This window comes from Mustela lutreola, chromosome 14, assembly GCF_030435805.1.
Source record: "Mustela lutreola isolate mMusLut2 chromosome 14, mMusLut2.pri, whole genome shotgun sequence".
In the NCBI taxonomy this organism is placed as follows: Eukaryota; Metazoa; Chordata; class Mammalia; order Carnivora; family Mustelidae; genus Mustela; species Mustela lutreola.
In genome coordinates, this window is record NC_081303.1 from 40,046,474 (window position 1) to 40,060,262 (window position 13,789).

The 13,789-nt window shown below is 36.7% G+C and overlaps 1 protein-coding gene across 4 annotated transcripts in view; it reads right to left on the reverse strand.

Moving 5' to 3' along the window:
• SYT14 (synaptotagmin 14) overlaps window positions 1–13,789 on the reverse strand; it is a 206,994-nt gene that overhangs the window by 11,740 nt on the left and 181,465 nt on the right. For 2 of the 4 annotated variants that reach the window (XM_059146289.1, XM_059146287.1), the window contains 2 exons: window positions 2,642–2,831; window positions 36–92 (listed from right to left, as the gene is read on the reverse strand). In XM_059146289.1, the coding sequence (XP_059002272.1) occupies window positions 36–92; window positions 2,642–2,831 (247 nt within the window). The remainder of the gene's footprint in view (window positions 1–35; window positions 93–2,641; window positions 2,832–13,789) is intronic. The other 2 variants (XM_059146288.1, XM_059146286.1) reach the window with 1 other exon arrangement.

The following is a 13,789-nucleotide window of genomic DNA, read 5'->3' on the forward strand; positions in this document are numbered from 1 at the left end:
AAGACAACATCCAATTAGCCTCTACAGGAACTCACCTCGGATTATATAAACCTGTCCACCTATCAAGTGTTTTAGACAACAGAACAGTCCATCTGACAACAGGGGGTGGAAAGCAGTAAAAGAAATAATGACCAGATGTCAATTGTTGGGTGAAAGAGGGTCAAAGGTTAGAATTAAAGAGGAAACACTGTTCACTGGAGTTGGAAGAACACAAAACTTTAGCATTTTAATTCAGGTAGAGGGGTTGAACAAAAGGGTTGTTGGGTAAATTTCATGGAATGCGAATTTTTAAGGTCATTGTGTAATCTTAAACAAAAATTACACTTCTTTAAAGGGGGAACATCTTTATAATGATAGCCTCTTGGTCTAAAGCACATTGAACATAGAATCATGCAAATTATTAGACTATATAAAAGACTGAATAAAAGTCATTATCAAACTACAATTATGCTAAGTTTTGAAGTCTCTCCATGCAATATTAAATATTTCAAATGCTTCTATTGCTTTCAATGTAATATAAAAAATTAAGTTAAACAAAATAAAATAGGACTATCAAAATTTTTGCTCTTGAAAGTTCCCATGGTTTCTTTGGATTTTTCAGTTGATAACACAGTTCAAAGCCTAGAATTAGGCATATATGAAGGGTCACAATCTTGTATAACATATACAGTATAAGACAGACTGATAAAACTGTATTCTATTTTACTTTATAAATACTCCTCTTCATACAATTAATTTTAATGTTAACTTATATTTACCTACTAGCTGCCTCCCAGGGAACACCATTAACTACCCTGATACTGAAGATCTGATTCTAAAATAATGGTAATCTCTCCAACTTGCTCTTTAACCTGAAAACACCTACTCTAAGCTGCGAATGCTAATCTCTCAACCCGTTTATCATCCCCCCTGCCTCCACCCCCTCTCTTCATTTTAGTTCTGGTTTCTCTGTTTCTGTCAGAGTGGTTCTGAGCAAGGACAGAAAGGCAAGTGTATCATTCCATTCTGCTGGCTTTTAGCATCTCAAGTTAAATATTTGTTCAAAAATTAAACTGTTAGCTAAAGCAGGAATGGCAAGCTGAGAGCTGCTGGTGGGATGTGACCCCACATGATATTTTGTTGATCCGTTACAGCGTTCAGAAGTTTCGAATCGGAGTGTCTTGAGGCAGGGTGTGCGCCCCTGCCTTTGTCACTGCCTCACGCTCTGTATCTTTCACCCGCCAAGTCTGCTCATGTAAGTAACTTCCCAGGCCATTTGAGTTTGCATTCTAAGTATGTATCAATAAAGAGAACCAAGGTCCCATTTCCAAAGCTGTTTATTCTAGTAATTGCTTCTTTCCTCCCTCTGAATTCTTCCTTCTGAAAGGAGAAAGGGGACAATAATAATTCCATCCTTCTTTGATGCACCTTCGCCTGACTGGAGTCTCACAGTTACCCTGTGACAGACACAACCTCAACTTTACATACGAGGAAACAGACTCAGGGGAGTTAGGTTACTCATCCAAGGGTAGAAAAATACACATAATTTTGGCCTTCTGATTTTTAATTCAGGAATAGATACATTTCATAATACATTTCATAATACCTGTAAGATACATTTCATAAGGTTTCCATTATTACTTAGGTTTCCATTATATACTTAGCTATATTTTTGTGACTTTTCACTTGAATTAAAAAGACAATGTGGAGGACATCTGGAGGTAAATGAATTAACTTAATTCAAGGGAGGAAAAAGTTTCCACTCCAATAATTATTTGAGACTCAGAGTAAAAGATTCTGTGAGAAATCTTTGAGCAAACTTAAGGTGGCCATTACCATTCAAGATTTCCTTTCAAATTTTGAGCTTAGGGCACTAACAGCCTTAATTTCAGAGAAGTATAAAGAAGCTGTTATGTTCCCGACTTATTTCCACAGAGATTGACAAACGGTTTTGGAGGTTTACTGAGGAACACTCTCTCTGCAATCCCATAATTGCCTCCATCCTCAGGAGCAGGAAGAGGGTTAAGGAGGGAGGAGTGACAGGCATATAGATCAGGGCACAGGTACGCCATCTTGCTTTCCTCTCTTCGCACCTAGGGGAAATATCAAACTATTTCTTATTTTGTTTGTCCTGGTAAAGGCAAAGCCAAGCCATTTAAGAAGAGACTCTGCTGGCAGTACTAATTTATAATATTAAAGGAGAAAAAAATGTGAAGAAACAGTTTCTTCTTAAATTCTTATTGGAGAAAAGAGAATTACTGCATTAGTTCATAGTACTGCATGCAGACTGAAAACACCACATCATTCTTCTGTTGATACCAATAGCTCTACATATTCCTGACCATATCTGTAGAATAGGACTAACTTTAAAAAATCCTCTAACTTTTTCTACCATTGGAAGATAACGGCTATGATAGGGATAATTTATTCGGCAGATATCATGAAAAATTAAAAATCTTGTCACCTTACAATTAATACTTTGAATTTCAAATTTTTCTACTTCCCAAATGACTGGAAATAGAAAACATGAAACAGATTAGCTGATGATTATACCATTTCATTTTGATCGGTTCAGACTAAATGATAGGATTGAGGCCCCTAACACTGAGAGTCCCATAAGTGCAGAAAACATAAGCATTAAAAAAATTTTTTTTTCACTCACTGGGTGGTCTGTTTGCTGCCAAATTTTTGAAGTGGCTGCCTTTTATCACTTCAGCTGATAGTCTTCCAGTGGTGGCATTATAAAGCAGGCCAATGAGAATTTCTGGAACGGAGCCATGTTCAAGAGACTGACATGAGGATGTACTTTCACTACAGGACATTTCTGACACACTCATTTGGGAATCACAGCCCTGCAATCAAGAATGAAGTCTTTATAGTATTTTGTAAAAGTGATATATTAAGAGATACATTGTTAATTCTGTGTTATTGGAATTAGGTAAATCACAATAAAGACAAGAGCTGCAGGCAAAATTCCCAAAGTGCTAAATTAGATATGTTGTTCTTAGTGTATTTTAGTCCCTGGATCTCTTTTCATTATACAGCAGTCAAAGAAATAATAGGATATGAGAAGATTTCACAAATCCCTACACATTTGTATACAAATCAGAGAGGATAAATTTCTTAAACTCATAGGTGTTAATGAGCTATTTTTGAAATGTGCAAAATTGTTGTTTAAAGACTTAATAACCTTAATAACCTTTAAAGACTGACATGGACTCAGACTCAATTACAATAAGTGTAAATGTCTTCACTGTGTTTTTAATGATGAAGATTGGTAAACTCTGATTAAATAAACAAAACTATCTGTTATTTAAAAGTCAGTGTGTAGAACACTGAGAAACAGAAAGTTGGAAAGGGTGGGATATAATTTATCATGCAAATAATAACCAAAAGAAAAGTGTAGCTACAATAATACCAGTCAAGTTTAGCTTTAAGGCAATAATCATTACTAGAGACAAAGAGGTAAACTCAGTTTGAACTTTCAATTTACCAGGAAGATAAAATACCCCCGAATTTCCATGTTTTTAGTAACATGGGCTCAAAATATAGAAAGCAGAAATTGCCAGAACCAGAAAGAGAAATAGGCAAATCTACAACAATTAGTTGACTAATGGGGGGGATGACTTTAGCCTCCTTTCTTTCTCTAACAGACCAGACAAATAAATACAGTAAATATGTAGAAGATTCGAATATCACAATAAGCAAAACTGACCTAATGGTAATATGTAGAGCACCATACCCAACAACTATGAAATACACATCTTCTCAAACACATAGTGGTATTTTCATAAAACTATTCACAAAAATAAAGCAAATAGCAAAGATTTTCAAATGGCAGAAGTCATTCAGAATAGGTCTTTTAATCAGCTAGAAATCAAAATTAGCTTCTAATAAAGAAAACAATGCCTATATATTTGGAAATACTCATGGTAAATAAATGATAATGAAAACAAACTATCTGAAAAGAGTAATAAAAATAAATAAATGTTAGAGAGTCCAATTTGAGAAGAGAAGACATGAGTAACAAATATCAGGAATGAAAAAGGAGACATCACCACGTATGCTATAGACCACAAAAACATAAAAGGATAGTAAAAACAACTTTCTTCCAACACATTTGAAATTCTGATGAAATGGACAGATTCCTAGAAAACTGCAACGAGCGAAGATGCACACAAGAAGAAATGGAATATCTGAACAGGGTTACTGAAGAGATTTAATTCATAATTAAAAATCTTTCCAAAACAAACAAAATATAAAACCCAAAAACTTCAGCTAGAGGGCTTCACTGGTGAATTCTAACCCCCTGAGCCACCCAGGCACCCCTTCACTCGTGAATTCTAATGAATACTGTTAGTTTTACGAACACTCTTCCAGATAGTAGGGAAAGAGGAAACACTCTCCAGTGCACTTTAAGAATCTAGCCAAAGCCTGACGACATTATTAAAAAAATTACAGAATTTTCTTATTCATGAGCTTTGATTTAAAAACCTAAATTAAATGATTGGCAAACCATATCTAGCAATGTGTAACTTCATACTTAAAAGAAATTCTTTTGAATGTTTCCCCTTTGAAATTGGGGATGTGACAAACAGTGCCAACTTGACTACTTCTAATCAATACTGCAGTGGCAATTCCAGCTAGTCAAAGTCCTTGCCTTACTAAATGCAATGCAATGCAATAAAATATATAATGATTTGGAAGGGAAGGAGATAAAACTGTACTTATGTGTAGGTTACGTAATTAGGTACAAAAGAAATCTAAAAAAGTCCTCAGATGAATTACAGTTACATACAAAAGTAAAACTTTTAAGTCCATACATTGCTATATATCAGCAATAAATCTGAAAATAAAATTTATTCAAAAACAGCACTTAGGGGTGTCTGGCTGGCTTAGTTGATAGAGTGTACGACTCCAGGTCTCAGAGTCATGAGTTCAAGCCCCTTGCTGGGTGTGGAGCCAACTTAAAATAAAAATTGAAAAAAAAATATAAATTAGCATTTATTAGAGCATAAGATATCAAATATCTAGGAATAAATGTACAAATGATACCTGAGGTCTTTACATAGAAAACTATGAATACAGGTAAACTGAGAAGTGCTACACAGATGTACTATGGTAATGTATCAGAAAGCCCAATTTTGTAACATTCTCGCCAAACTGGCCTAAGGATTAAATGCAGTAACAGTCGAAATCTCAAAGGGTTTCTCTGTGGAGCCTGACAGGCTAATCCCAAAGTGCTCGTGGTCTATACATACAACGCAGTACTATTCAGCCTTAAAAAAGAAGGAAATCCTGCCATATGTGACAACATGGTTGAACCTGGAGGACGTGATGCTGAGTGAAATAAGCCAGGCACAGACAAATACTGCATGATTCCACTTAAATGAGATCTCTAAAATAGCCACACTTGCAGACGCAGAGAGCAGAATGTTGGCTGCCAAAGGGTGGGGGTAGGGGAAACAGGGAATTGCTGTTCAAGGAGTACATGGTTACAGTTATAGAAGATGAACAAGTTCTAGAGATCTGCTGTACCGTGTGTGCCTGTAATTAATAATATTGTATTTTACACTTAGACATTTGTTAAAGAATAGATATCATGTTCAATGTTCTTACCACAATAAAATAAAATGAAATAAAAAAAAACCACAATAGAATGCCCTGTTCTACTGAGCATCAAAATTTATCACAAAGTTACATTATTTAAGACAATGTGACAGAAACAATGTAAAATACACTAACAGAATAGAAAGCCCACAAATTAACCTAGGTGTAACAGACACTCAATTTACAACAAGGGTGGAAGCATAAAGCAGTGGGGAAAGGATCATCTTTTTAATGAATAATGCGAAGACAATTGGTTCTCCATCCAGAAATAAATGAAAATCAACCCCTTACCTCAAAACATACCAAAAGTCAATTCTGAATTTAAATATAAAAAGCAAAATGATAAATTCATAGGTTAACACTGGGGATTATATTCATGATCTTAGGGTAGGGAAAGACTTCCTAAAAGGGACAGAAAAGTATTAATCATAAAGGAAACCTTGATGGGGCACCTGGGTGACTCACTGCATTAAAGCCTCTGCCTTCGGCTCAGGTCATGATCCCAGCATCCTGGGATCAAGCCCCACGTCCAGCTCTCTCTTCAGCGGGGAAACTGCTTCCCCTTCTCTCTCTGCCTGCCTCTCTGTACTTGTGGTCTCTGTCTGTCAAATAAGTAAATAAAATCTTAAAAAAAAGAAAAGAAAAGAAAAGCTTGGTGAATCTGAAAACATTAAAATTAAGAATTTCTGAGATTCAGCAGAATCTTTAGGATGGTGAAAAGGCAAACAACTGGGTGTGAGAGAGGTCTACGACACATATACTGCAATCAGCTCAAATCCAGAATATGTAAAGAACACTTAGAAATCAAACAAGAAAAAAGACAACACAATATAAAAAGTCCCAGACACTTGAACCAGCAACTTTACAGAATAGCCAATAAATATATGAAATGTCGTTCAACTTTATTAGTAATGAGAGAAATGGAAATGCAGGTATGTAGGTATCCTTACACAACAGACAGGCTGAAACAATCATGTGGCTAGGACACAGAGCAATGGGAATGTTTATGGGCCCTCTGATGGTAAAGCAATATGGTTTTTAAAAATGTTAAAAAAACCACACATACCTTATGACCAGTATATACCATATCAGAAATATGTGCGATGTTTATCAAAAGACATGCAAAAGAATGTCCATAGCAGCTTTGCTCCCAAGAGCCCCAAAGAGCAGAATGGATAAATAAATTTGGGTGAGTTCATGTAATACAGCATTGATACTATACACACTCCAGAGCAATGAAAACTAATTAGAACTACATTTACGGACATGACTTGAGCGAAAAATGTTGAACCTAAAATGACACTCGGCTGTATTAACTCCATTTATGTCAATTTCAAAAAAAGCAACCACAGAAAAACCCCAAGCTAAAACCCAAAGACCAGAGAGAACTAAATCACAGTATTTCAAACGCATGAATAGGTGGTAAAACTGTAAATCAAGCAAGAAAGGGATTGATGTAAAAGTCAAAATTGTGGTTAACTCTAGGGGTGGGGAGAGAAGGTTCAGTGATTGGGAAGGGCATGATGGGGGTGTCTGGGGGTATTGGTAACGTTTTATTTCTTGACCTGGATTGTGGTTACATGGGTTGTACTTTTTTTGTTTTTCATACTTTTTTTTTTTTTTTAATATTTTATTTATTTATTTGAGAGAGAGAGAGAAGGCACAAGCAGAGGAAGTGACCTAGGGAGAGGGAGAAGCAGACAGCCTGCTGAGCTGGGAGCCTGATGTGAGACTCGATCCCAGGACCCCAGGATTATGACATGAGACAGATGCTTAACAAACAGCCACCCAGGTGCCCCTGTTTTCCATACTTTTCTAATGTGTGTTGGATCTCAAAAGATAAAAGGCTTACTGAAGGGATTACCTAATACTAGGATACAATATACGCACAAATTAATGTATGGTGATAAAAAGAAATATTTAGAACTTTCTCTGGAGATTCCTAAGGGAATTATCTCCACAAGTTAAAAAAAAAAAGATAACACTATCTTCTATAATGCATTTTTAGATTTAAAACATTTTAGATGTAGATTTTTCAAATTTAAAAAAAGTCTAAAAATGTTTTCTACAAATCTTTGCATTTACAGTTGGCTTTTTAAGTGATTAAGGATAATTAATGTATACCTGGGAACAGAATTAACCCCCTGGACTAGTATTCAGAGAGACAAAATCTCATATTTTCAGATCTAATTCTAAATCACAGAGGAGAAAGCCAAAGGGAATATACATCTTATATTCCTAAATCATGGGTACACAAAACACATAGTTTGGTATGTTTTCATGACAGTTGGAGGAGAAAACATAATTTTAGTAAGTTTCAATTAGGATATATCATCACTTATGAAAATAGTGTCAAAAACATGCTCAGGCACATTTGGTGCATTTGCTACATTAGGCTATTATACTAGCAGCATCTGTTAGGATATTGTGGAATACATTTTTCATAATATAGTATTTTTCACATTAACCTACTATCAGATAATAACACAGGAATCTAATATTTTCTTACTAACACAGAGGTCATATTGCCTATTTTGAGCCACAAAGTGATGTACCAAGAAAGTCCTGAGAAAGACCTTTCTTGCTTCTGAGGGAAAACAGCCAACTTCTGTCCTCACTTCACTGCTGCAAGAAATGTCCTTGTCTCTGAGCCCAACAAAAAAGCAAGAGTGATACGATCCTTGATGATCACATTCTATTTCAGGAAGCCCTGATGAAATATAGTAGTGTTTAAGAGGAAAACAAAACACAAAAAACACGCAACACGGAAACACTATTGTCTAAAGGAATTCATTGTGAATTTCTCTGGCCCCTTAGAAAAAGTGCCTGGCTCTTGTCCTTCCCACAGTCCCTGCGAGGCTGGCATGGGTGTGGCATTCCAAGGAGCTAGGAGAGCACAACAGAAACAGTGTGGAATAACTATATAAATAGATTAATGGCAGGAAAGGCAAATTAAATACAGATCCTAGATACCCCAGTGGCGTCTTTCCTCTGACTGTTCCTCAGGGCATGCTGATCCATTTGGTGTATACTCGGGAATGTCTCCTCTCTCTGCAGAACCCATCATTAATTTGTAACTGGGGCTCACCTAGGTTGCAGTAACTGCAGGTGATTAACCCAAAGTCAAACAAATCCCAATCATAATTAGGTCTACTTAAAGGAATAGTCCCACAGGCTTCCCAAAGGAAAAGTGTATCTTCTTTCCATCTAACACAGTCTTTTTTTTCTTTTATCTTTTTAATATTTCCTCTCCTCCCTCCTGAGTCCTCTGCGCTAGGATGGAGGATTATAAGCAATTCTGTGAAAGTAGAAAGAAGTCTATTGAATTTTTCAGAGAAATGAGTAAACTCTATATAATGTTTACCATAAGCAGACTTTGTGTTTATGACACCCACTCCATGTCCTTAATTGTATTAATAGGTTAAAATTTGGTGGTGGGAACTTGCAAATAGAGAGGAAAAAACCTGTAAGATTAAAAATATGACATAATTCCTATTAAGGAAATGTACTGGGCTTTTTATTAATACTAAATTGATTCTACCTTACTTGTAACCACTTAGAGTCAGTATTTTTAAGGTGAAACTGCTGAGCTGTGCAATGATAATTACTATAAATTTGAATAGTTTGTTGAATTTATTTTCACTGTGGCTGGAAGATATTCTCTGGTTTTTGATGTAATTTACACATGAAATGCTTTTTACACTTTCCTGGAAACAGGACGACGAGGACGCAGTGGGTGCTGCAGTGTGACAAGAGGGAGGTCACTGCTGCGGTGTTGGAACTGCCACATGGTGTCATCGCCTCCTTTCCTCGGGGCCCCTTCCCAGCCCCAAGGTCTCAATTGCTACCAGCTAGGGAAGGAAGGGATAACCAGAGGCCATTTCAGGGAAGAGAAAGCAAGAACAGCATAACTGCTCCAAATCGTGCCCCACTCCAACCCTAGTCCAGGGTGAAGGAGAAGCATTCTGTGTCTGAGTAGGGGTAGAGCTACTGAGTGACCCCAAAGGATAACTAATAAGGGAGCTGGGGATGGGTGGAGAACTTAAATTTCAAGTAGTGTTGGAAGCGGGATCCTTTCCGTTGCCTGTGGCAGAACCTCCGGCTTTCACTAGCTTAAGCAGCTCAAGGGAGTGCACTGGCTTCTGTAACCAACAGCGATTCAAGAGGAGCCTCAGGGACTCACCGACCCACATCTTAACCCAGGTCTCTAGATATGAGTTTTCTTTGTCCATTTTGCAGGTGTGTTTCCCAAATTTGGCTTTATTTTCAGGTAGACTCTTCCTTCCTAGTTGCCAGATCGTTTTTAGCAGTCCTGAGCCGTAGGAAAGAGGGAGACAGCATGCTGACCTCTTCAAGCAAAACTCCAGAACTTATGTGTTAGGACCCATGAGATTTAATTCCGGGGCTCTGGGATAAAGTCACCTCGTCAGAAGCACAGGGGCAGCTTGGTCTCCCAAGCAAAATCTGCAAACTGTGGCTACAAGGGGGAAGGTATGGATGCTACGTCGTGTGGCCCTCTGTGAGGACGTTACTGAGGGGCTGCTCCTGGGGCTGCTCTTGTGCTGTGACTACTTCCCTCATGGTCTTTGCCAGGTTGGCTCTGCAGCTATCAGCCTCGCAAGAGCCAGGGAGGAGGAAAAGACAGCTCAGTGGAAGGGATGGTTAGTCTACTCCAGGAGCACAGCTCTGCCATCCACGTTGGGTAATGGAGAGTGAAGGAGAGAGTAGTAAACTCTTGCTTTCTCTTTCACAAAGATTTTTTGATATTAACACTGAAAACTTACCTCACTGATAAGCTTAATATATGAGGAAATATTAATTGTAAAACAAATAGAAACAAAATATTTTATATTATCAATATTGCACTACAATATCATGTAGAAATGGTCACACAAAACTGCTTCGATTAAGATGTTCCTATATCTAGGTATATACATGAATGCACATAAATGCACGTTATTTTTCTTGCTGTGTTCAATAAGAACATATTTAATTTGAGATTCTTGTATATACGTTTGTAAGACTGGCTTATGAAGTTCATAGATTTTTCTCATGCTCTCTAGTAACTCCTATGCCATATACTCTACTTCAAAGAGTACAAAGGAAAAGTACTCAGCTTCTCTTTGAGACTTGTATAATTTTGACACCAACTAGACAAGAAGAACATAAGAAAATTATAAGCCAATCTCACTTATAAACATATATGCAGAAATCTCAAATTAGACATTGTTAAGTTGAATTCAACAAAAATATATATACTTATGCACATATACATATGTAATCATATACATATATACATACACATATATGTTTTTCATCAAATAGGCATTATTCTGGGAGAGTTATTTGTGCATTGGAGTTGGGTAGAGTTGGGTAAAACTTGCCTCTGAAATTCAACCATCTTTTTTTTCTTTTTTTTTTTTTAAATGAGAATCTTTATGACTACTGATTGAATTTCTTAATGATATTAAGTCTTTTCATGTTTTCTATGATCCCTAAATCTCTTCTTAGGAATTTTCATTTTTCAAGAAAATTGCTCATTCCAAAAAGTTTCCAAGTTTGTTTTCCTAGAGTTATTTTCCTTATGATTTTAAAATTTCCACAAGGGGCACCTGACTGACTCAGTCAGTTAAGTGCCTAACTCTTGATTGAGAAGGAAGGAAATAATAAAGACTAGAGCAGATATAAATGATAAAGAAACAATAGGGCTTCCTGGGTGGCTCAGTCAGTTAAGCAGCTGCCTTCAGTTCAGGTCATGATCCCAAGGTCTTGGGATCAAGCCTCGCATTGGGCTCCCTGCTCAGTAAGGAGTCTGCTTCTCCCTCTCCCTGCTGCTGCTCTGCCTACTTGTGCTAAGGAAAAAAAAAAAAAAAAAAAAAAAAAAAAGAAACAAAAGAGAGAAAAAAGAAAAAAAACACAATAGAACAGGTCTTTGAAACCAGGAGCTGGTTCTTTGAAAAAAAATGAGTAAAATTGATAAATCTCTAGCCAGACTTATCAAGAAGAAAAGAAAAGGACCCAAATAAATAAAATCACAAACAACAGAAGAGAAATAACATCTAACACCACAGAAATACAATTATGAGAATATTATGAAAAACTATATGCCAACAAATTTGACAGCCTAGAAGAAACAGATAAATTCCTAGAAACATATAAACTACCAGAACTGAAATAGGAAGAAATAGAAAACTTGAAGAGACTGATAACGAGCAAAGGAATGAATCAGTAATCAAAAACTCCACTAAACAAATGTCCAGGACCAGATGGCCTCGCAGGCAAATTCTACCAAACATTTAAAGAAGAGTTAATACCGATTTTTCTCAAACTATTCTAAAACAACAGAAAAGGAAGGAAAACTTCCAAATTAATTCTGTAAGGACAGCATCACCCTGGTGCAAAAGCAGATAAAGACACTACTAAAAAAGAGAATGACAGGCCAATATCCCTGATGAACACAGAAGCAAAAATTCTCAAGAAAGATGGGATCGGGAGGGAGACAAGCCATAAGAGACTCTTAATCTCACAAAACAAACTGAGGGTTGGTGGCGGGTAGGGAGTAGGGCTAGGGTGGCTGGGTTAGGGACATCGGGGAGGGTATGTGCTATGGTGAGTGTGTGAAATGTGTAAGCCTGCTGATTCACAGACCTGTACCTCTGGGGCAAATAATACATTATATGTTAATAAAAATAATTAAAAAAAGAAAATATTAGTAAACTGAATCCAACAATACATTAAAAAAATGTATTCACCATGATCAAGTGGGATTTATTCCTGCAAGAGTGGTTCAATATTTGCAAATGAATCAACATGATACATCAAATAAATAAAAGAAAGGATAAGAACCAGATGATCATTTCAATATACTCAGAAAAAGCACTTGACAAAATACAACATCCATTCATGATAAAAACCCTCAACAAAGGAGCTTTTCAGGGAGGTACCTCAATATAATAAAGGCCACCTATGAAAAACCCACATCTAATATAACCCTCAGTGGGGAAAGAGAGCTTTTCCCGTGTGGTCAGAAAAAGGATAGGATGTCCATTCTCACCACTTTTATTCAACATAGATACTGGAAGTCCTACCCATTGCAATCAGACAACATAAAGAAATAAAAGGCATTTTAATCAGTAAGGAAGAAATAAAACTCACTACTTGCAGATGACTTGATACCATATATTGAAAACCTGAAAGACTTCACCAAAAAACTGCTAGAACTGGTAAACAAATTCAGTAAAGTTGCAGGATACAAAACCAATGTATAGAAATCTATTACATTTCTATACCCCAATAATGAGGCAGCAGAAAAAGAAATTAAGGACTCAATCCCATTTATTATTGCTCCAAAAACAGTAAGATACCTAGGAATAAACCTAACAAAAGGTGTATTCTGTACTCTGAAAACTATAAAACACTGATGAAAGAAATTGAAGATGACACAGAGAAATGGAAAGATATGCTCATGGATTGGAGTAACAAATATTGTTAAAATGTCTATACTACCAAAAGCAACGTACATATTTAACCCAATTCTTTTTAAAAAATTTATTTTTAAAACATTTTTATTTGTTTTTTTAATTCCTTTTCAGTGTTCCAGAATTCATTGTTTATGCATCACACCCAGTGCTCCATGCAATATGTGCCCTCCATAATACCACCAGGCTTACCCAACCTCCCATCCCCTCCCCTCCAAAACCCTCAGATTGTTTTTCAGAGTCCACAGTGTCTCATGATTCTTCTCCCCCTCCAATTTCCCCCAAGTTCCTTCTCCTCTCCATCTCCCCATGTCCTCTGTGTCATTCCTTATGCTCCACAAATAAGCAAAACCATATGATAATTGACTCTCTCTGCTTGACTTATTTCACTCAGCATAATCTCTTCCAGTCCCATCCATGTTGACACAAAAGTTGGGTATTCATCCTTTCTGATGGAGGCATAATACTCCATAGTGTATATGGACCACATCTTCCTTATCTATTCATCCATTGAAGGGCATCTTGCTTGGTTCTTTCTAGTTTGGTGACTGTGGCCATTGCTGCTATGAACATTGAGGTACAGATGGCCCTTCTTTTCACTACATCTATATCTTTGGGGTAAATACCCAATAGTGCAATTGCAGGGTCACAGGGAAGTTCTATTTTTAATTTCTTAAGGAATCTCCACACTGTTCTCCAAAGTGGCTGCCACCAACTTGCAT